The sequence below is a fragment of the Poecile atricapillus genome, chromosome 4, assembly GCF_030490865.1.
Source record: "Poecile atricapillus isolate bPoeAtr1 chromosome 4, bPoeAtr1.hap1, whole genome shotgun sequence".
NCBI lineage: Eukaryota > Metazoa > Chordata > Aves > Passeriformes > Paridae > Poecile > Poecile atricapillus.
This window is the reverse complement of record NC_081252.1, coordinates 14,685,912-14,709,542: the sequence shown is the minus strand read 5'-3', so window position 1 is coordinate 14,709,542 and position 23,631 is coordinate 14,685,912. Positions and strand designations below refer to the sequence as shown.

Sequence of the window (23,631 nt, the reverse complement as noted above, 5' to 3'; positions counted from 1 at the left end):
AGAAAATACACAGGTAAAACCTAGCTGATTCAAGAGTATTTTAAAACTAATTTTCAGCAGCAAAACAAAACTAAAAGCCTCATAGGAATCTATCCAACCTGAATTTTGCAGCTGATTGAACAGGTGAGAAGCAGACTCAAAAGTGTTTTATGAGCAAGATAAAGACAGTCACAGAAGACCAACATAAAGGAGAAACCACCTTTGTCTTCTTACCTGGAAGCATGCAAGACTAGAGGTTTTTCCTCAAGAGTAATTATCAAAGAGGTACCATCTACTCCCCAAACTCACAAGTGGGAGCACTGGGGCATTATTGACTGCTTTCTTTTTATTCTTACTTGAATCAGCAAATTATAAGAAAGAGCAGTGTGAGAATAAAATCGATACAGCAGAACTAGGTGGGTGGGATGGAATCACATTACCAATTGTTATGCCCTTTTAAAATGAACAGGAACCAAAAATAGTGTGTGCAATTTCCATTAAAGAGACAGAATTTTACAAAAAACAGTATGAAGAACTTTTAACTGTTTATTTTCCCTTCTAAGACTCTGTTTTACCAGGTCAACACTTTTTACTCCAACCTAAAACCCCACATCTACAATGTAACTGAAGTAAAATGAATGGAAGCTACCTAGTGCCCCAATACTTAAAAACAACCAACCCAAACCAACCAACCAAAAAGCCCCACCAAAATCCCCACAGGAAATCACTTCTTACCCACAAGTAATGCTGTAAAAGCAAGCATCCTGATTTAGTCAATGCTGTGACAGATCAGCTGAAGTATATTATTTTCTTCACCAAATGAGTGAAAAGGAATTGGCATTAAATTTCAAAAGACAACAGAGCTGCACACTGAATTTTTCTGCAGTTCACTGTACTCAGCCCCTCTTCCCTCAGCAAGTGACATAGCCAGTGTCATCATCACAATAAATGTATTGCAGAATATTCCCTTTCATATAGAACAGTTACCAGGACAGCTGATCTACACATGGTCACCAGTGAATGTTCTACTTGCATCTGCAAGTCCCCAAGAAGAAGTACAATGAAGGGGCTGCTCAAAGAAAACAATTTACAGATTTGACACTGATGTCCTGTTCCCTAGGGTTTTGAGGCTTGCACCCATCCATGGTAGACATCCAAGGAGCTGGATGGCCTTCAAAGGTCCCTTTCAACCCAAATTATTCTGATTCTACAACAAACGTTTCAACTACAGCAGTGTGCTCGTAGGGGACCCCACAGTGGCAGTCATGGATGTACACTTGGGGCATCCCATGGCAATGCTGGCAACTACGATGCTGTGAGACCTCTGGCAGTGGGAAGCACTGGAATCCATGGCCTTTGCATTACTTAAGGTGTGCATTTACAGTGCAGAATATGCATATCTGCCACTCTGATTCTATTTCTTCCAGCACAGTTCAGCTGCAGCACTTACCAGATAGTAAATTCAGGTGCTGGGCAGCTCAAGGCTGTTTTCCAGCACAGTTCCTCTCTCTACAGGTAGACGAGATCAAGTCAAATCACTAAGATGCACTAATTCAAGATCAGTGTAGTAAAGAAGATTCTGAAAACTGGAAGCATTAGGAGCTACTACTCACTAAGAACTAGTGGGCCCTTCAAGCATTAACCACATCGAACAGCTCAGCAGCTCCAGGTAAAAGATATTCCACCACACCGATTCAATTTCATGACAAAGACAAGATGTATAAACCCAAGGACTGAAGAAACCACACAAATCTTGCAGCTATGTTAATGCTGAAAAAGTCTGGAGCAAACTTGCAGTTTTCTGCTGTCCAACTGAAACCAACTATTCTCTTTCACTGCTCTGAAGTGCTAATTAATTGAACTGATCAGTGTAACAAACAGCTTCAGCAATTGCCTGGTTCAAGGGATTAAGAAATCTTCCTCTGTACAGCACGTCTTTCCTTTTGGAAAAGTCAGTGATTGCTTCCTAACTAGCAGTGCTTGGTAGCATACAAACAGAGGAACAGAAAAAGCTGAAATTCAAATTAGGAAGAATATATGAAATATGTGTACCTTTTCATTTAATACTAAGGCAGAAGAAAAAAAAGTCTATGCTATGTCTATGCTTTTAAATTGGTCTCATTCCTATATTTAACAAAATTTATCTGGAAATGGGGGCTGAAAAATAGTTAACTACAGCTCTTCTAGGAGACTAGAAATCCTCGCTTACTGAAGACAGACGTGCTGAAAAAAACCCCCCACATTATTTAACATCAGATCTTTTGGCCTGTATTTGCTTATGTTAATATCTTCTTGGGGAGAATTACCATGAATTTGGCCCTGCCAACTAAAATATGCTGACTTCTGTTCATGACCCTGGAATCCCTACATTCAGGATTCATCCCTGGACTCATCAAGAAACTGACTGTACCTCACAAGACATCCGGTATGCACAGGATATGTTTGGTTTTCAACAATTATCTGAAACAACCAAGTGTATCAATTCAAATTCCAAGATCTGGGTTAAAAATGTCTAAAGGAGCCTTGGTTGTTCTGGACTCAGACCTGAGCTGAAGTGTCCGTATATCTCACAAAATAGTCCAAGATGCATGGTGAAACTACTGGCTTTCTACCCATGTATTACACCTCCTCACCCTTAGCACTGAGGTATGCAAAATGAGGTCTGGTAGCACTGAGCATTGAAAAATAGATAAATGGGTCTATTAAGATAAGAAAATATATTCTTCAACATTACAAGGTTCGCTAACTTGATTCTGTGGTATCACACAAGCAAACAGAAATCCATGTAACAAGTCTCACTAACCTCACTTTTAAGGGTGGCAATGAATAACTGTTAATTTTCTCTAATTCCACAATTCCCTATCAGCAAAATCACAGATTGTGTAATTCCTTATGCCCACGCCCTTTGCATTAACACAGTGCTGTTGCAGACTAGAGATTTAAACCTGAGACATCCAGAAAAAGTGCAATCAACAAAATCGCATTAAGAAAACCTTTCAAAAACAGAAATAAACACAGTTTCATCAAATTCTAACCAAAATAAAGAGTAGAAGCATATAAATGGAATTAACCCCCTTGCCCCAGTTAACAATATAAGACTGGCTATAATCTTACAAATGAGGATGTTTCTGTCAATGAGTCTTTTGTAGAATCATGTTTCTACAATTTCTGGCAGCATCAGTGACAAAAATGGCCTAATTTCATGAACAGGCTTTAGTAACATATGTATTGCTCAAAGGAATTCTCAATGGCATCCTAAACTCACAAACAGTAATTAATTTCTTAAGCAGCTTTGATAAACAGTTCTGAAAAATAAGATCAGTGATTCTGCTTAAAGCAGGAAGTCTATCCTGTACTTCCATGCCAATGTTTCTGCCAATATATCATTTCTCTTCCTACTACTACTGACAATTCCTCTTGGCAAAGGAAAACCAAGTGATTGACGTTTCAACAGACAAGTTATTAGAACAACCTTGTTAGCAATTCTGTATTTCAACCAGAAGACAGCACACAGTAAAATTCCACTGGTGTGCATACTTGATTACTGTACAGCCATGCAAATGCAACAGTGATTGAAAACAAACTAATTTACTTGGTTACTGGTAAAAGTGAAATTCTGAAATCAAGTCTTTAATCTTGAATTCAGATGACATAAGAGGAGATCTCCAAGTCTGTCACCTCAGCAATCTTAAAGTCAGCACCTGAATTTCTGTGGCCAGAACATTGTCTTAAAAGAATTTATGCTGATGAAAGTTTAGTAAAGGAGAAGCACTGGTCTGTCTAGTTTCAAAGTGGAGGGACAGGGAGCAGATTCTGGAATGAAGAAACAGGAAGATATCCCAGCACAAGGAACTTGGCATATTTACAGCAGAGGCATTGAAGAGAGGTTGTTCAACAGGCATTTTATCACCAGGAAGTTCCTATATCATTAGTAGAACACTTGTCAAAGCCAGCATGGAAAGGAAGACCACCAGCTCAAAGACGATGCCTTCAAGCTCTGCAGTGTTAAGGTAAAAATGGCCATGTGAAGCTGAAATGCCCCTGTTCTGCAGCACACACCCTGGTTACTGCAATACCCCACTGGAGCACACAGGTTCTGGCCATGCCCAGTCAAGCCTGCACAGCACCTAAGGAAACTGCTAGACATGAAAGATGAATAACCTTCATATGTGAAAATGGCCAAGGCTAATCCCCAGTCCTGAACAGGGAAACTGATCTTCACACCATGCAATAAACACCAGCTCAGACTAATAAGGTGTCTTCTTCCTCAGTACACTACTTCTACAGCACAAAATAGAGTTGTGAGTCAGTGAAACTGTTTAAACTAGGACTGAAAACACACAAACGCATTGCTTGTTTCCAACAAAAAATACAACAATGTTTCACTTCTTAAAGACCTGGACTTCTTTTCTCTTTGCTCATTAAAGGCAAAGCTCACTACACAGCGTGAAAATATTTGCACCACCTTAATCTGCCAGAACTCCAAGAACTTCATCCTGATGTTTCAAGGAACTGAAAAAACTCTTCCACAAAATATACGGCACCTCTAACAGCTTTGCATTTAATGCTTCTTCAATACCTTTTCAATACATATATTTAACTTCTACATCCAAAGAAAATTTGATTGAATATCATCTTCGGGATTTGTGAAATAAAACTGAACGTCACTGATGAACTGTACCTAACCAGACACAACAATGAATAATTGGCAAAATGCCAGCAATCATCAAAGACTGTTCATCAGTTATATTTAATTAAAAATCAGTCAATCTTGCTTCCTACAGCTTCTAGTTCCATAGTTGATAGTTAGGGTGGGGGCAAGTGGAAGGAAATGGAGTAAAGTACTTTTTCCATTGTCTCATAATGCATCCAGCCTTCTGCATACCAAAATGCCAACTTACCCATTACTGTCCTGTGGTTACTATTCTACACTTCCCCCTGCCCTCACCTGAATTATTCTCTAGTAATTTCTTGACTACCTAGAAATTATGTATGTTCAAAAGAATCATAAGGACTCAATTATTTTAGATATGCCAATGTTGAAATCCATTTTTAGTCTAAACTCCTCAGAATCTCTGAGCAGTAGAACATCTACTTGTAGACCTAATAGCAAATAGTTAAAACTATAAAAACTATATGAGCTAGACACTTTTTTTTTAATGGAAGTGCAAATTTAAGGAGAATGGTGATTGCTAATCCTGTGGGTGTTTTTTTTTTTGTTCAAGCTAATCATGCAGATCTCTTTCCTGCTGTACTACAGGAACTCTGAATTGTGAAGTATCTTTCAAATGGAAAAATGTTTCTATCAGAACCTCCACATGCCTGTAAAGTGATTAGAAGAGGTCAGTCTAGTTACAGTGTGTTGGAACACACAAAGTGTACACACTTCTGAACTCAGAATTTGTCAGGTAAGTGGAAATGCTGGATTGTAAGCAGATACATTCACATGAGAAAGGCACTGACCATGCAGGATGCTTACTACTAAACAAACAAAAAAACCAAACTCTGAAAGCTAATTATTGCCATTTACTATGCAAAGCTGAGCAGGTTGGTAACATTTGTGTTTCAGGTATATATCTGAAAAAAATATAAAAATAAATGAGGCCTCAGGAACTGAAAACACACAAAAAACAGATTGAAAAATCTGAAAATTTTATGCTTCATTTGCATAAATACAAGGCAGTTATCCACTTAGCTCCTGTGTTTATTATCTCCATGCAAATCAGAATGGGAATGGGTTTAGATTTCTGTTAACAGCCTGTATACCAGTAATTATGTATCTGTCGGGTATTGCATCCTTTCAATAACACTTGGATCAGTTCCCAAAGCATCTGTTGAAAAAATCACATCCAGGCATGCTGAACAGGACACGAGGCCTGGCTGGGCCAGGAGGCAGCATGAGTTTACCCAGGACCACCTCATTCCTGGCCAGGGGCTCAGAGCTGCACAGACAGACCTCAGCATCCCGTATTGCTCTTCAGCCTCCCACAGGACACTACAAGAGGTGGTAGAGGGCGAAGTGCTACAGTCTCCAGAAAACACAGTGTAGAATGAAGAGACGTTGCAGGATGAGAGTGGTGTGAAGAGAGGAGTTGAAGGCATAGGAGAAAGGAAGTAATTTTTCTTAGGGCCTGCACTTAGGACGTCCTAAAAGATATCTCAGTAAGTCAAGTCAAACTCGTAACCAAAACTTCACAAAGTAGAGTCATTATGCATAACAAGGCAGACAAGTAGTTCATTAGCAAAATTTTCAGTGATAAAAACCAGCTTCGAACCTTTTCTATTCACCACGTGTCATAAAGATACCTCATCATGGGGCAGTCATAAACACCAGACTACACATATGTCTCACAGGCTCATCCCTGTGACACACAGAAAAAGATCACAATGACAACAGCTTTTAGCCTATCCACCAGGTACCTCAAACTCCTTAATTTTTATTAAAGATTTTCAGAAAAAAAAAAAAGCAAACAGAAATCTGCTTGCACTGGGGCACACCTTTTCTAATCTGAATCAAATTATGAATACAAAGGTGCTGAGCCAGCAGTTTCCCAAAGACATTCTTACTCCTTGTTTGTTCCTGCCCTCCACACAAATACTCAGACATATCCAAGCAATGGGAAAAATTTAAAAAAAAAAGAAAAAAAAAAGAAAAGAAACAAAAAACCAACCAAACCCGCTCAGATTTAAACACAGACAAGCTCCTTAATTCAGTGTGCTCTGTAATCACACAAACCATCCTGCAAAGGAGGATGGATCACTGAGCAGCAAGGCTAGATCTTTCCCAGCCTGTAACATACTAAAAACTACATACTTACTACAAGGTCATACCAACTCAGAAGCATGACTGATGCTTTCAAAGCAGAAATCAGATATATAGTTCACCGTATTTACTTTTTAACCCTAATGAAAATTGCATGTCTTTTGGTCACATGCCTGTTCATACAGCTTTCTAGTTCTACATGTTCCATTTCCATAAAATACTTTGGAAACAGAAGTGATTGTACACATCGCTCCCACTTAAGTTTCAGGAGTTTACAGAACCTTAAAAGTGCTGTTGCTCCAAAAGAACAGTAGTCATCTTACTTCTGATCTTTGGAATGACTCAAAATAGTAGTGTAAGTCTCTTCGAAAGATAACAAGAGATTTTCATACAAAATGGACTTCTGAGAGAAAACAGCTTGATCTAGATACAGAGTCTTCTAAATAAATCCACTAAGTTGCTCACTAACAAACATATGATATTTCCAATTCAAACCATGACCTTAGAAACATAATGTTCCTGCAAAGCCACATGAAAGCTGAAACAAGATCCTCAATATATACTGATTGGGCACGCTAAAAATGTATGAATTGGGCACACTTTGCTGGTATTTGGACTGTAGACCATCTTAACCTCATTCTGAAAACCAGGCTTATTGCCTAAATTCCACTGAATGTTCTCTCCCATCCATATGCCAGCCGCCACCCAGGAAAAACGATTGACAAATTTCCACAGAAGTTGGCTGCAAATTAAACTTCAGGAAGACTTCAAAACATTCATCCTTCTCCACTTCCTTCTTCGAAAGCCATCTTCCCACCGACCAACAAACACGGTTATTGTTTACAGCAAAACAACGAGTTATAAAAGAAAAAAAAATAAAGCGAATCCAGGGTGGGTGGTTCGGCAGGACGGCAGCTGCAAGGGCGAGCGATGAATGAAGCGGCCACGGGGTATTTCCCGGAGCCCGGGGTGCCTCAACGCGGCCAGCGCCGCGACCTGGTGGGCGAGCGGGGAGACGCGGCGGCCCCCCAGCGTTGCCCCAGTCGAGTGGGAAGGGGTGCGAGTGACAGGCGGCGCTGGGGCCGGCCTGCCCCAGCCATAAGGAGCCGCGGCCAGGACGGTGGCGCCAGGGCTCCGCTCACCTCGGGTTCGGGGTACGAGCTGGGGCCTCCTTAACCCGCTCCCCACAGTCGAGCCCGGGCCTCCCGCCCCGCCACTCACCAGGATGCGCTTGAAGAGCGCGTTCTCCTTGGGCGGCAGGCTCACAGACGGCATCCTCCCCGCCGCCGGCTCCGCCGAGGGCTTCCGAGGAGGAGAGTGAGTGGGCGGGCCGGCTACGTCCCGTCCCCGCCGCTCGGCCACCGCCGCCGTAAGCCTCCCCCCTGGAGTACAGCCGCTCCCGCCGCCTGCCGCCCGCGCCGCCGCGGGCCCGGCCCTCCCCGGCCGCTCCCAGCCCTTCCAGGCTCCTCCGGTCACCGCGCGCGCCGGGCTCCCCGCGCCAGCCCCGGGCGCGCTCACGTGGTCCCGAGCGGCCGCCGAGCCGCCGCCAAAATGGCACCGCGGCGCTTCCCCAGCCGGGTCACGGCGTCCTCGCGCATGCGCCGCGGCCCCGCGCCGGCCCCGCCCCGCCAATTGTGTGGGCTCCGCCGCGGAGCGGAGGCCGGCCCGGGGTGATTCCGGCTCGGCGGCGGTACTGCTTGGTGCCGGCAGCGGGCAGGGAAGAGCGGAGGGCCATCAGCTTGCTTAGGGTCCGCCGTGTCTTACGCGGCGGAGCTCGCCCGCCGGGGCACGGGCGGGATGGGGTGGTCCCACCCCCGAGGGCGGAGCCGGGTCTGGTCGACAAGATGGCGGCGGGCCTGAGGGCGGTGAGGCGCTGGGGACTGGTGGTAGCGGCAGCACCACCGCCACCCGGCCTTGGTGAGCGGCGGTAGGGCGAGAGCCCCTTTGGGGTAGGCTGGTGGGCTGCCCTGCTGCCCGGCCGCCCGGCCCGGCCCGGCCCGGCCCGGCCCGGCCCATTGACCTAGGGCCGCGGGAGCTCTGCTGCCTGCAGGCGGCAGCGTCCCCGCGAGCCAGTCCGCGTCTGGGGTTAGAGGAAGATTCCGTCGCGGCTTCTCTCCTTTTAGTATTATTAATCGAAGCCCATTAATTATTTTTAAATTTTTTATTTATCTGTTTTAAGTTGGTGTTGCTTCCAGCAACAGGGGGGAAGGCTCACCATGTCTCGCCGCGATGGTGGTACCGGCCCTTCCCAGGAAGGCTGTTCACGGAGCGCACTTGATGGGTGGGAGATGGGAGGTGAGGAAGGGGTGGGGGGCTTTAGGCAGGAGACAGCGAGAGGCATCCTTATAGAGCAGCGGATGCTGAGGGAAATAGTTTTTGTGGCTGGGGAATACTGCTTTTGAGTTGTTGGCAGTCCCCGTCCTCTCTCGGATCAGGGAGCGTATGCTGTGGTGATGCTATGAATGGATTGTCTATAACAATGTTATAGAGACTGCTTCATCATTGCATTTATTTGGGGTTTGCGTCGTGGTTTGTATTTTTTTCCCTGATTGTATGAATGTCACTAAGTACTTTGTAGTCGAACCCTGAGGAATGTTAATGCATTTGTAATCTTGTGCCTTTTCAGCTTTTACTCGTTCTGCATTTGTTGTGAAAAAAATGAATAATGCCCAGCCAAACTGGCTGAGAGTTGGCTTGGCATTTAGCACCAGCGCTGCCTTGTGGGCTTTTGTAAGTGTTTTTATTTGGTTTTGTTGAACTTAACTATTCCTTAAAAATCATAATAGTGATATGAATGCAGTGACTGCAACCTACTGAGTTTATTGGAGTAATGGGTGGTCATAGCAGGTGTCAAGATTGAAGCATGATTATGTTCATTATTAGTGTTTTCACATACTTATGTTTTTATGTTGTGCTCTTATTTTAAGAAATGAACAACTTTTTCAGCTTCTTAAAACAGCCACAACAGAATTAATTCTTCAAACCTGTTGGATTAATGCTTTGGCATTATTCTCCCCATGATCTATCCAAAAAGAAAGAAAACCTAGGGATGTACCCAGATAATGTTGTGTTTATCAGACTACCAATTCTCTTCTCACTTTTCAGCTGGTTAAGGTGGCTGATTTCAATAGATTAAGATTCCTTTTTCCTGAGCAGAGTGCAGATGGAAGATATTCTCTGTTTCAGAGAACTCACAGACTTTATGTTATTAAAGCAAGCAGGATGTAGTAGCTCTCAGGAGGAATCACGCAGGATAAGCAGCACTCCCATGGTGACATGTTTTCAGGGTGGGATGGATTCCCTTTGGGGTTTTCCCCTTTTTTGGGGTTGGTGAATTAATCGACAGTGGAAGCCCCCCCCCATCTGGTCAGGAGAAAATGTTTGTCCTATGAAGCATTATTTCCACACCTTTTTCAGTTGATAATTAACATATGTTGTGTTCTGGATGGTCCCAGTTACGTATTGGTTTGCATTTTGATAACAGGTATTTTATATTCTGTAGAACTCTTTTTGTTGTCTGGATCCAGCTGTGAATTGTATAGCTGTTTATAATATACTTCTGTTTTATAGCTTATCAAGCAGCATAATGAAGATGTAATGGAATACGAAAGAAGAAACAAGAGAGGACATAAGTGTACAGGATGTTCATAGTAAGTGTGCACATACAAATGCTTTTGACTTAGCCAAACACAAATTCTGAAGATCTTTGACGTCTTTTAGGAGTCAAGATACTGAACTGATTTATGTCCTTTTTTCCTCAGTACTTTGCATTTTGGCTTTTGCTATTCTTTTAACTCACTCCCAGCTTTAAAATTATAAGGTGGCTGATCTGTATTTTTATATATTCTCTTGTGTGAATATTCCCTCTCAGCTTTCTATCTTTAACATGCAAATTCTTAGAAAATAATACATCTCTTACAGTGTCTACAATAAATAAAGGTTGCAAATTGAATACCTTAAAAATGGCTCAGTGACAAGGAAACAAAAGTGACTAATGATAGCTTATCTTTTCATCTTGTTTTTTATTTTAACACGTATACAGTGGGGTATATTTTTTCTCGGTTTCACTTCCATGCTGTACATAAAATGATGCAAAGTCAATACCTGTAGATGTGCACTATAGGGTAAAGTGTATGTGGTTGTTGTCCCTTTAAAGTATAAAAAACTTAATTTATGTTTCTAACAGCTAAGAAGTCTTTGGGGATTATGGCCTCAGAGCAATTAATATGCCACATGAAAAAATTCCTTATACTATAGAAAAACTTGTGGTGCTGTGGTTATTTTTCCCTGTAAACATTTCTCTCCAGATAAAAATACAGGATGTTATATTTCTGACCACTTTCATCACATCTATTTTTCTTATTGCTAATAATTTTTTCTCTTCCTAGGCTGATGACATGGTCACAAAGAGATTGCACTACAGAGCAAAGTGTATGTGATTGTTGTCCTACAAATAAATGAGCACAGAGAAGTAAAAAGTTACCTAATTACTTGTATGTTCATACATTTCATTTGCATAATTAAAAATAAATTATAAAGTCTAGATGAAACCTGAGACTACTTTCTTTGCCATTAATATTTCATTCTGCCAGTCTTGAAGTTGTTTTATGTGGCATTTCTATTTCATGGTTTATCAGTCCTATTTTCAAATCTGTCTTTGCTATTCTGGAAGCTATATTACAAAATTAGACATTAGTTCAGTAAATACTCCAGAAGTGTATTCTTGCTCTGCCATCACTTTCACTGCTAAATTTATAAAATAAGCAAATATAAGAATAGGATCTGTACAAATGCTAAAATATGCATTTTCCTGTGAGCATTTTGGGAACTGGCCATGCCTGAAAGTTGCCCACAGTCATGAGACTACACAGCCCATGTCAGTCTTGGGTGTGAGCACTGCCTTTTGAACACGTCTGCCCTGTCTTCCAGCATCAAGATCAGTCAAGGACAAAGGCTGAAAAATTGGCATCACGGCAGTCGGCAGAATATGGCATTAGATGATCATTGAGGGGACAAAGAAGCTCTGTATAGAGTAAGGAGGAGAAACAGGGCTACTGCTTAGCAATATAGGTAGGACAAGGATAGCTGTACAGGTTTGACCCAGAGACGCCCTTGACTGTGACAGTCGACATAATCCCAGAGCAGCGATTTGAGTATTTCACTGCCAACACCGAACGCCTTTGGCACGGTGCTTAACCTGAATGCCCTTCGCCATGAATTTAGTTGATTTCTCCATTTTTTTTATGGCTTGGAGAAATTTCTTTCTAAGTAAAACAGCATTTTCTCCCTATCTGCCCTCTCCTTGGTAAATGCCGTCCCTGATATTCTGGCTCTGTTGTTGCAGGCAGTACCGAACGCCAGTAACCGGTTACTTGCCCTGGGGCAGGTCGGTGTTGGTAGCGCCCGGCACTGCGCAATGTGCGCTGCGCTCCAGAAAGCCGCTTCATCCTCCCCCTGCACCTGGGGTTCTGCTCCTTCCCCGCCGCCACCCCGCGCTCCCCGGGTCACCCCCGGGCGGGAGCGGCGTCCAGGTGCGCGGGGCGGAGCTGTGGCTTGACCCGCCCCCGCGGCACCCGAGGCGGGACTGGTGTCTGCTGCCGCGGCCCCGCGACGACGAGCAGCCCGGAGTCGGTTCCTTTCTACTCCGCGCCGCGTCCCATCTCTGCCACCATGTCTCTCTGCCGGGCCACTTCGCTGGCGCTGGCCTCCCGCCTGAGCAGGGCTCCCGCAGCCGCCAGCCGCCTCAAGCAGCGTGGTATGCGGGGCCGCCGAGGAGCCGGCCCGGGGCCGGGCAGAGCTCACCAGGACGGCGTGAGGGGGCGCGGGCCGGGCCGGGCCGGGTGGCGGCGGCGGAGGGGACGCGCGAAGGTGGCGGGCGGCAGCGACATGGGGCTGGGACAGGTGCGGCAGGGTGGGCGAGAGCTGGGCACGGCTGCTCGGTCATCCTGGGTTGCGGCACTGGCTGCTTCAGATCTCCCCCGCTATCTGCTGGGCAGCCGAACCGGCCCGGGACCCCCTACCCCCGCCCCATGGCAAAATAATGGCCGCTGCTGCCTTCCCTTCCATGTAAAATAGCGGAGTACATATCCCTCGGTAGAGCAGCCGGAGTGGCGGTGCCTCCGCAGGGTTGCCGGCTCCGGGAGGGAGCGAGAGCAGACCCGGTGCGCCACAGCCGCGGCTTTTGGCGCATCAGGGGTTGTGTAACCAGTGGCAAACAAAATCTTGCAGCCGTGTAGGGCGATGGCAGCTTGCTGACCATTGTCCTGCTATAGCTAGCAGCCCGGGGAAGAGGGTTAAGGACACACTGCTGCTGAACGAAAATATAAATGTACACAAATCCATTAGGATGCCTGGCTATTAGAGAGGAGTCTGAGAAGTGTGTCATGAGACAGATGATGCTGAACATAATCTGGCACAGTTTGGCAATGTTTTGAAATCGCGATTATTTTTGTAGCTGTCAATTGCAATGCTCAGAGCCATTTTATTTTTCATGAGTGCTTTTTCAATGAGACATTTCTCATCTGGGATCAAGTCACAAAATTCAGCAGAAAGCTTTGTTGACCAAGAGAATTACGAGTGTTTTTCATGGGTCTCTTTTTGAGATGTACAGATGAATCCAAAACCGTAGTAAGAATGAGTTTATAACAAAAAATTGGTGTTAGAGTTAATATGTACCTAGTCAGGTAAAAATTTGTGTAATCCTACCTCTCTGCCCTGTTGGCTAATTTATGAGGTGAAGGGTATGTATCCAAGTGTCAGTAGTCTGGGAGTGAAAAGAAAGTAATTCAAACAAAAAAACATCTTTAAAAATTCCCTGTTATTAACCTGAAGAGAGAATTCATTACTTCTGCTGATCATAAACAATAAGGACAGATAAATTATTTTATCTATCTTAGGAACTCTTTTACATTCCTTTTTTTTATTATTAACATTCTTTAGTCTATGTAGACTGTGCCCAGTACTTGGAAGCTGATGGCAGATAATGTAGTTCAAAGAAAAACACCTCTTAGGAAGAGCTCAGCCATTGACCTTGTTCATTTGAGCACCACATCCTGTGTAAGTCAGTCACAGGATACATCAATAAGCTATACCTCTCTGTTTTATAACCTTTTTGAATAATTCTTTCCCATACAGAGTTCAGATTCCATCATTCTTTTTTTTGTGATCATATTTTAGCAGCACTTTACATCAATTTATCTAATGGTTTTTATAGCGCCTCCTCGCCAGATGTCATCTGGGAGTGTTCCTGGCTCTTCTGGAGACAGGATGATGATCTATCTCCTTGCTGGTGTTGCAGCTTTTGGTGGTTTATTTTATGTAAGTGTTTGGGGATGGAGCTGTTTGTGCTTTCTGATCTGGCACAGTATAAGGTGTGTTCTGGGTTAAAGAGTATGGTCAAGATGCAAAGCGTCAATGAATGCAGATATAAGTGCAGCCTAACCTAGAAATCAGATTAAGAGAATTTAGTGAAGCTGAAAACTTATTGCTTGTGTGTTTTACTGTTACTTTGATAAGTAGTACTGGGTCATTCATAGGGGAAAGCATATTTAAAACTATGTGAAATGAATGTGTCCAAAGATGGAGTAAGGCACCTGTCTCTAACCCCTTGCTTTGTATTGTCAACCAGAAACATTAGCAGTATCTCAAAGTGGGCAAGGCAGATGCGAAATAAGTGGTCTGAAGCTGCAAGGGGAAAATATGAACCTTATTAATTTGGGCACAAAAAAAGAAGATAAGAACATTAGTTGCTTCAAGAAAGCATGTTAAAGTTTTGTAAGCATCTGTTTTTGTTAAGCTTTTCAGTAACCATTCTCTTCCCTGCTTCTAAATATATCTGATTCTGTGCTTCACTTCCCTAAATCCTCCATTTTATAGCTTACTTCTACCCCTCTCCCCCAAGATCTGAGATAATGACTAGCATGCCCCATAGAGGTACATATTTCCTTGTCCCACAGAGTAATCCCCTTGAATGGTAAGTAGCTATTAGTTCAAAATGTCAAACATGTATGATTGCATTTCTGGATGAATAACATATTCTCTTGTTGTCACATTTTTACCACATTACAAAAAGAGTAATCTTAATGTAATTATCTTTTAAAACACTGTTTTCAATTCCTGAAACACTGCAGCACTTCAAAAGCTGCATGGTATATTGTATTTGCTTTCTAACAATGGAGAAATATTAAATACATTAATATATTAGTATAGCAGATTGATAATTTTTTTAAACCTTGCTTAGGATAAATTTTATATGCATTTTAAGATAGGCGGTAGCACTTTCTTAAAATCCTTTCTCTCCCTCTCCCCTCTTTGTGTTTCATAACTTTATAGGGATGTAGCTGTAAATTCAGGTATAATTCCCTTTCAGGCCTACAGAGTAGTCAATTCATCCCACAGCAAGTTTATCAAACATACAAATATTCTTCATGAGAGAGCAGAGGGGCAGAAGAACAATCCTTGGTCAAGGAAGGGTGAGTTGAGCTCTTCTCTCTTGTTCCCTGGCTACATGAGGATTTGGAACAGATTTCTGGATTGTCTAATCAGGCTTTAGCACTGTCCAAGTTCTTGTCTGAACTGTGTGAGTGAAGGCAAAGGTGGTTGTGGAGTGTTCTGTTACAAAGCTGCTGCTGCACAAGTTTTGGTAGTGGCCTTCATGTTCAGACAGTCTTTGATCCACCTGTGGAGTCTCTTTGGATGGAAAGAGTTGATGTGTGAATACTATTAATTGTATAATGGGTATTTGATTTACTGGAAGCTTAATGAAACTTGACTGAATACATAATGCTGTCAAAATCAGTTTTGTTCATTTGTTTTCAGTGGCAGGAGAGAAGATAATATCTTTTTCTCAGTCAACAGGTTGGCTTCAGGCCACATGCCATCAGGAAATACAGTTCAATAGGGAAAAAAATCCTACATTTATAAAAAATATTTTAACTTGGATCAATTTTTTTGTCCTACAACTTTGATTTTGTCTTTTCTAATTTGGAGTTAAATGAATTGCAGGCATTACCTAAATGTATAGCAAATCTTTACTTAGCTCTTCATGCTTGAATAATTAGACCATCTTAGTTCAGTTACGTGTAATGGAATGCTGTCCCTGTTTACATCAATTGGTGTTATAGCATTAATATAAAAGGTAGAACTTTGGCAAGCATGGACTTGCTAGGAAAAGCAATTAGGAAATTTTTTTAAGGATCTTTATATATTTTTACTTGGTTGTTATTTAAAAGAATAAATAAAGTATTGAAGCCAGACAGAGCACTTGAAACTCATTTTTTTTAAATGTTGCTATCTAGGGAATTGATTTAATATATTTGCATGCACACAAAGAATAGATTTTAATAAAGTATCTTGAGTTTAAATTTTGTTTTCAGTGTGAGAACATGGTTTAAATTCTCTGCCACTATAATTATTTCTTTAGAATTCATTAGCCTTGAACTTCTACAACATATGCTTTAGTTTCAGAATTTTAAAATTACAGATCTTAAGATTTAAAGTAGTCAAATATCTTAATTTCCAAAAAATAAAAAAGAAAAAGCTGAACACAGTATAGTTTTAAAACTCAATTGTTTAAGTAAATGCTGAGAATTCAACCACAATTTGCAATCCTTCATTGTCCTTAAAATAAAAAATGTAACCAGGACCAAAGTAGATCTCTCCTAGGGACCTGGTCTCCTGCTGTTCAGGGCAGAAGTGAGGATTACCCTTATTACATTCTGAATGCCATAGTTGGGAGAACAGGGAAGCATTAAGCAAACCTTACAACATATTCCCAGTGATGTCAGTGTATTCCCTTTTTTTCTCTTAAGGTGCACTTCTGCAAGGTAGAGAGTTTTGGCCCTAGCCTACCCACAGGCTGGAGTGAAATACTTGTACTGAGTGTTCAGTAGTTGATTTTTGGTCCTTTCCAGACATTCCATCATCTGCTGCTTTGTGCTGCTTAATAAGTCACATAAATGTCATAACCAGTGGCAGATGATTGCTGCCTCACTTTTTATTGATAATAAGAAGTCAAAAATGTTTCTGAGGCCATTTAGTGAATACAGTTGAAACTTGTTTTCTATATTATTTTCAATATTTGACTTCTGAATAAATGCTCGGTCCAGATTTTTAGTTGGACTTCTGAATAGCTAATTCCAATTCACAATACAAAACCACCATTGAATCAGCTCCTTTTAGAATCCTTCTTCATTCCCAGCTGTGTACACCCACAAGAGCAGAACATTAAGAATGTTGCATTAATTTTCTTGTTCAGTCCAAATTCAATAATCAGTTCTGTTCTTATTTTTCCTACAGAATCCTATGTGTGCATTCTCAAAAGAGTTAACACCCCTCTTCCTCCCCTTTTTCTCCCGTTCCCTGCATAGTCATATTTTTGTGTTTATCTTGTCACAGAGTGTTAGCATAGTATTGCTTTTTCCAGAAGTGCCATTGCAGTTTATTTCCCTGTGCATTCTTTAGAGTCAGTCCTTAGACTTTTTCACATTGCTGATAAGAGCAGTTAAAAATTATGTTCTCAAAGTATTCTGATTTTTTTTTTAGGGGCACATTAAATCAAGCTTAAAATAAGTTCTGAAACCGAGCTTGTAGCCATATGAAGTGGTGGATAGAAAAGCAGTATGCCAAGCAGCATGTTCATGGCATATTTGCTACCTATGGTAAAAGAACTTTCTAGGTGGAAGAACATAATACTGGAGAGCAGCTGATCAGAGATTCTTTTGATGGGATTTTTATGGTTTCTCTTGTGGCGGAAAATTCTCCCCTTATGCCTGAATCCAAAATGTCTAAAGTAGAGAACTGTACATAGCAAACAAGTCTGTAAAAACAAGAGAAACAATCATTCTAGGGTTCTTTGTTTATTAGAGGATTGAAATTATATTTAATAATATTATTAATTAAGTAAGTAATAATTAATAACATTAATTAATTAATGATGACATTTAGAAAGAGATCTGATAGCAAATTTTCTGTGGCTCTTGTTAACTGAAAGCTACTCTCAAATTAGGGAGGTATTTTAAAAGCCCGTGGAAGAAGCCTGACTCAAAGTAGCAGTAGAAAATCTGGGACATCATTTGAAATGTAAAATGATGTTTGGCTTGCAGGATGTTCTACTTGCTTATTTAGTGAATACTGAGTTTTGCCTTCCATTTGTTGTTTGTGTCCTTTAAGCTTGTTCCTGATTTCCCTCTTTTTTAGCTATGACCTTACTTTTTAACTCGTTGCAAGCTGATTCAATCTTTCTAATCTATACTCTGCTTTTACACTTTCTGGACTTTCTAATATGCACTCTGCTTTTACACTTTCCAGACACAAGGGAAATCTCTTTCCAAACCTGTGGAAGTTAAATACAAACAAAGGACAGTCGTTCACCATTTGAGTACATTGCAGCCTACCTTGGGATGACTTTATACCTTCTCTTGTAAAACTCCATTTGTGTAAGACTTTAAAAGAACTACCTGTGTTTGCAAGGCCAAACCATACTGAGCTTATTACTGAATCTGCTTTGTAGAAGGCAGATCTGAGATGGAAAAGCTGGCTGTTCTAAATGAATGCACTCTATATTTGACTGTCTATAATAAAGTGTACTGAATGCTGAGCTTGGCTGTTAGTCTGTTCTTTGTGTAATGAATTTAGGGTTTTTTTAACAGTGTTTTCTTAAAGGGACATGATCAGGTTGCATAATGCAAAGTTTTGATTTTTACTGGGCAATGAATGGACTTGTCTTAAAGTCTGAACACAAAATGATAGGCTTTCACTGGCGTAAGAGGCCCAAGAAATAAAATTGATCTGTTTAGTTTTTAAACAGATAGAAAAGAATCAAACAAACTCTGACTATGTCTCTTTAAGCTCTTTTGTTTCAATTCTCACATAGTTTACACTGTATTACAAACTCTATTTCCAGTTCCATTTTTTTCATATGGTGAGTTGGTTCTAGAGGTGAGCTTGTTATGAACAGTTGGTGTATAACTTTTCCTTTGTGAACTTGATGTTAGTGCATGTTTGCATGGCGGTTGAGCATCTTTGTTGCTTTGTGCTGTTAGTTTTTCATGACTTGTCTCAGCTGAATTTGAAGTGATGCATGATTGGGAAGCACTGTTGTTCAAGGTTTTAAGGAGTCGGACTCACAGTGGTGTACACAAGTCTTTAAAAGAGAGTTGTGAGTTGTAAAAAGAAAACAGTCGTAAGTGGTCATGTCTCTAAGAAAGTGAGCTCTGACTAGAAATTAGGCAGTTCTTTTCTTACTTTATATAAGACCAAATGTCTTATTCCCCATATGGTAATTCCACAGAGTCATGCTCCCTCTGGCACCTGTGTGTGTACCATCACTGGCCCTTTCGGCAGAGTGGTTTGAAGCAACACTTGGCAAGGTCCTTTGTTATTCTTCCCTGCACCCCCAACACTTGCTTTAAGCCACAGTTTCTTTTCTTAGCACACTGAAACATGTTATGAAACTCAGTAATTAAGAATATGGTTTCCTCATCTTGTAAACATAGTTTTTTGATGCCACATTAGACAATATGAGGGATTAATTATTGATCCTTTTTTATTGTTAATTCTGATCCCTGTTAATTCTGAGTCTTAGCTTCCCACTTTAAATTTAAATGAGGATTATAATAAAAAGTAGTTGGTGAAATTTTTGTTGTATCCATGCATTTTACTTTCTTTATTGTATTGAATAAATCCTTAGAAGGTGATGGAGAAGAGACAGATGAAGTCACTGAAGCAGAGGCTGAGGAAGAGGCTGATACAGCAGCTGCTGTTGAACCTGCAGCACAGGATGAGAGTGCTGGACCCACAGCACAGGATGACACTTCCTGGGTATCTGCAGAAGCTAAAGGGGAAAATGGCTTACTGGCTCCAGAGGTATCCCATGCTATGGAGGAAGCACAGCAGGAAGCTGCTGCTAATTCAGAAGCTGCTGCTAATTTGGAACTTGCTGCTAATTCAGAAGCTGCTGCAGTTGAAGGTTAATTTATGAATGTGGTTTTTGAGTGTGTGTGTTGTGGGTTCTAAAGCTTTTCCTCTTACAGACCATTAAGAATGAGCAGCAGTGTTCCTAATGGAGTTTGTCCTGCAGTGAAAACTAATCCAGGCATTAACTTGACATAACATGAGCATAAGGTAATTAAGTTTATTAAATCAGTGTCTCTGAAAGCATCCTGCCTCTGGCACCAGAGTTACTGTCTAAAACAAATCAAATGCTTATTTTACTACCCCATCCTATTTCTTAATATATTAAGTTGAGCATATAATGCGGTCAGTTAAACAGGTATTTCAGTAATCTAGTTCTCAAGGAATCTAAGGAATCTAAACACTTTAGTTCACTAACCATTCCAAGGATATTCACACTGAGTAATTATATCTATTCCATCAGTGTAACTTAAATGGGATGTTGAGTGGCAAAGAAAATGCTGTCATGGTCTCAATTTTAAGGATATATTAGGCTAAATTTTCAACACAACAACACAATACAACATCAAATTGTTGTTAAACACTGAAGTTGATAAGTGGCAAAACATTGAGTATTTTGAGCTGCCAGGGTGTTTGAAATAGTTTTGTTTATTGTGCTTTTTAAAAAATGGCAATAATACAAATGCAAAACTATCCACAAAATGCACAAGATACAGGATTATAACTTAATTTGGCAGATTTTTAAGTTTTTCCTTAATTTTTTTTTACCATTAATCTTGAGAGGATATGTCCAAAACACAGATCAAACTGAGATTAAAAGTATTTTGACTGCTAATCTATGGACATTTATCATAGTACTGTAAAGGTGTTACCAGATTCTGAATTATTTTAATTTTTTCCCTTGGTGATTCCAATGAGAAATGGATGCATCTTAATTGTCTTTTTAACAAATAAACTTGAGAAATAGTGCAGCACTTATAATTGCTGAGTTTTATGAAAGTTCTAGGTATGAATGTAATTTTAATTCAAATGCGAATAGTTCCTGTGTTTGTCTCTGAAATAAACTATTAAAAATAATATTTTAAAGCAATACTTAGTCTGATCTGCTGTAATACAGTTTATATAAAGTAGAAGTAAGTACCTTGGTAGTGATTATTACTACTTATATATAGAAATATTTATAAGGTAGTAGTTAAAATACCTAGAGCCCTAAAAATTTCCATTTCTGTGGAATATTTAGACCACTTCAGTTAGAAAGGAAGTAGTCTGTTGTATATTAAACAACTTTAATCTAAATTTGGTGAATTAGAGTCATTAAGAGATATGTTTAAAAATGTCTTGCAGCATCTCTTGCTCAACAGAGCAATTGCAAAATTTCCCTTTAATTTCATAACCACTTGTTTATGTCTGGAAATGGTTGTGTATTCCTTTAACAATGCTTATCTACGAATAACTGTTAATTGCTGGGTAAGGTAGACTCTTCTGTATGGTAAATATTTCTGCCATTTTATTGAAGAGGCTCTTCCCTGAGAAAGGAAAGCTAGGATCTTCCCTGAGAAACATGGTACATAAATTGATTAGGTACTATGAAGAAATTCTTTCCTGTGAGGGTGGTAAGCCATTGGAACAGTTTCCCACAGCAGCTGTGGATGCCCCATTCCTGGAAGTGTTCAAGGCCAGGTTGCATGGGGCTGTGAACATCCTGGTCTAGTGGAAGGAAGGTGTCCCTGCCCATGGCAGGGGATTAGAATGAGAAGGTCTTTAAGGTCCCTTCCAATGCAAATCTTTCTGTGATGATTCTGTGATTAAGTCTGAGGATTTCATTCTGGACATATTTAAGTATGTAAGTCATGTACTTAGTGATCACTATTTGATAAGAAGAAATATGGCTTGTAACTTTTAGTTCCTGCTGGTGTTACCTGGAAGTGGAGGAGCTCTTTAGAAATTACTAATTTCTAAGATCTAGTATTTCTGTTTTCTCTGAGGAAAACAGCACTAGAACCAGACTTCTATTATGCTGAAAGATGTAAAGGAGTCTGAGGGTCTTCCCAGGCGCCCTCTACCAAATTTTGCTGCAGTGGTTATTCTTGTCTGGGAGGTAAAGCTAGCAGAAACAAACCTTTGGGATGTAAAATTGTGAAGAAATTGAAGCAAGGGATGTTCTTCTTGCCTCATCTCTTGGGTGTTCTGGGATGTTCTCACTTGCTTCTGAGCTTAAGTGTCCTGTGCCACTGGTCCCCAGTGCAGATTGCTGTGAACAACTGCTGGTGACAGGTGTGCCTAGAGTAATGAACTCTGGGGTCATGGCCATGGTTCACATGGGGTTACACCCAATGTAACCGAAGTCCTGGCCTGCGAGGCTCCTGCTCCAGGTCTCCTTAGCACTCCCTTCTCCCTCAACCAGCTCTCCTTATCCTGGTCCTTCCTGCAGAAGAACAGCATGGCCCCCTGAGCAATTCTTCCCATGAGCTCCTGACCATGGGAAGGAAGGCCACCAGCAGCACGTGGTCTGACACACAGGCGTAAACCAGCATGCCTTTCCTCTAGGCCATGTAAAAACTAGTTTCCATTGGCATCATGCTCACAAGAAGATGGAGGTTTGTTTCAAAAGTTCTCTGTACCATTTTGTTCAGTGTCTACTTGCAGCCAACAGCTATTGTGTTTAAAAAAAAATCTAATTAAAATCCTTCTGGATATAAATCAGTTTTGGATTTAACCATCTTTATTATTCATGTTATCTACATTTAGAGGGAAAAATAGCATAACTCCACTTTTTCTGAGGTGGGGAAGGATTTTTCTATCAGAACTTTGCATAAAAGTATGTATTTGAATAGCTTTTACTAGTTTTGTTGGAAACTTGGTGTTACTTCTGCAGATGAAGGTGTAAGTATTTGTATTGTTATTGGTGAACTTATGCTTTTTCAAATGCTGTTGTTTCTTTTAATCTATAAGGCTTTCCCTAATGTTTAGAAGTGCAAACTATGAAGGGATGCTTGTCTCCAGCTCTTGTATACAAGTTATGGAAATGTATGATTATACGTGGATGTGCAAAAAACCCCCCACCCAAACCAAAACAGATATCAAACAAACAAACAAAAACCCAACCCAGCCTTGGAGATGGATGCTTAATACTTAATCAGGGTAATTTCCATTTCAGAAAGTTAACAATTGTACCTGACTGGAATGTTCTCCTTACCTCAAGTTAAGAAATTTACAATCTACTGCTGGTATCTGGAATTCTGTGAAATACTGTTGCCAAAATAAGTACTGAACTCTGTTACTCTGTTCCCAAGGTTTTAACTTCATCTAACTTCTAATTTTCTCTACCTTTTTATTCCTTGAGCTGTCACTCTTGATTGCTGCCTGATGCTGGTTAAATTCCTGTTGTTCTTCTAGTGTACTCTGTGTCTGGGGCCATAATTAAGTCTTCAGACAAACCAAATATGCTGTAAAATTCACAGATTGGCACACTGCTATTTGGATTAGGCAAAGTTGTTGTATCTGTGAGTTCTGGTGTTTGGGTTGCCACCATAAACTCTTCTCCAACTCTGGTATTGAGGCTTGAGGTTTTGGCATTATCAACTGAAATAACAGAAGCAATTAACCCCAAACTGCTTTTCCAGACTTCTTCCTGACTTCTCTAGCATAGGGTTTTTTCTAATTTTGAAAGTATTGAAGGGCATGGTCTCTTCTCTGTTATTTCCAAGGCTATTTGAGTGAGTGACTGGGTTTGGAGAGGACTAGTGTGTGAATGTGGCAGTGTTTTCCATGCTAAGCTTCAAACGCACTACAATGCCAGTTGTCTGCAGCCTAGAAAAACAAATGGAGGCTGCTCTGGACAGGAATTGCTGCTTTTGGGACAGGACTTTTGCTGATCCTATCATCCAGTGATGCCAAGCAGACAAAAGCACCCGATATAATCAGTGCACGCTGGCTTGGCTTGGTAAGTTACCAAATTCTTGGTGTGCTGACACTGT

At 41.0% G+C, this 23,631-nt stretch overlaps 3 protein-coding genes across 6 annotated transcripts in view; 2 read left to right on the top strand and 1 right to left on the bottom strand.

The window, feature by feature from the left end:
- The window catches only part of NAA15 (N-alpha-acetyltransferase 15, NatA auxiliary subunit), a 38,462-nt gene extending 30,183 nt beyond the window's left edge, over positions 1 to 8,279 (bottom strand). The window contains exon 1 of the mRNA XM_058837112.1: positions 7,964 to 8,279. Coding sequence (XP_058693095.1) covers positions 7,964 to 8,017 — 54 coding nt within the window. The 5' untranslated portion in view covers positions 8,018 to 8,279. The remainder of the gene's footprint in view (positions 1 to 7,963) is intronic.
- Positions 8,280 to 8,443: 164 nt separating this feature from the next.
- Positions 8,444 to 11,297, top strand: NDUFC1 (NADH:ubiquinone oxidoreductase subunit C1). Of its 2 annotated transcripts, XM_058837115.1 has the most exons (4): positions 8,722 to 9,037; positions 9,369 to 9,472; positions 10,313 to 10,392; positions 11,131 to 11,297. In XM_058837115.1, coding segments are annotated over exons 1-4 (264 nt in total). In that variant the 5' UTR covers positions 8,722 to 8,958; the 3' UTR covers positions 11,132 to 11,297. The 2 variants fall into 2 exon arrangements, with proteins under 2 accessions (XP_058693099.1, XP_058693098.1); XM_058837116.1 differs by lacking the exons at positions 8,722 to 9,037; positions 11,131 to 11,297 and adding an exon at positions 8,444 to 8,659 and having other exon boundaries at positions 10,313 to 10,393.
- A 901-nt stretch (positions 11,298 to 12,198) lies between these two features.
- MGARP (mitochondria localized glutamic acid rich protein) overlaps positions 12,199 to 23,631 on the top strand; it is a 30,282-nt gene continuing 18,849 nt past the window's right edge. Inside the window, exons 1-4 of one of the 3 annotated variants that reach the window (XM_058837113.1) lie at positions 12,199 to 12,497; positions 13,956 to 14,059; positions 15,111 to 15,213; positions 19,431 to 19,709. In XM_058837113.1, the coding sequence (XP_058693096.1) occupies positions 12,413 to 12,497; positions 13,956 to 14,059; positions 15,111 to 15,213; positions 19,431 to 19,709 (571 nt within the window). In that variant the 5' untranslated portion in view covers positions 12,199 to 12,412. Of the gene's footprint in view, positions 12,498 to 12,613; positions 12,644 to 13,918; positions 14,060 to 15,110; positions 15,214 to 19,430; positions 19,865 to 23,631 lie in introns of those variants that run through there. The other 2 variants (XR_009277498.1, XM_058837114.1) reach the window with 2 other exon arrangements.

Excerpts from the sequence above, each read along its gene's own strand:
- NDUFC1 (XM_058837115.1), top strand. The coding sequence starts at position 8,959 with ATGTCTCGCCGCGATGGTGGTACCGGCCCTTCCCAGGAAGGCTGTTCA. Across the intron at positions 9,038-9,368 it reads TGATGGGTGGGAGATGGGAG|CTTTTACTCGTTCTGCATTT; the intron begins GTGAGGAAGGGG and ends GTGCCTTTTCAG. Across the intron at positions 9,473-10,312 it reads GCGCTGCCTTGTGGGCTTTT|CTTATCAAGCAGCATAATGA; the intron begins GTAAGTGTTTTT and ends TCTGTTTTATAG.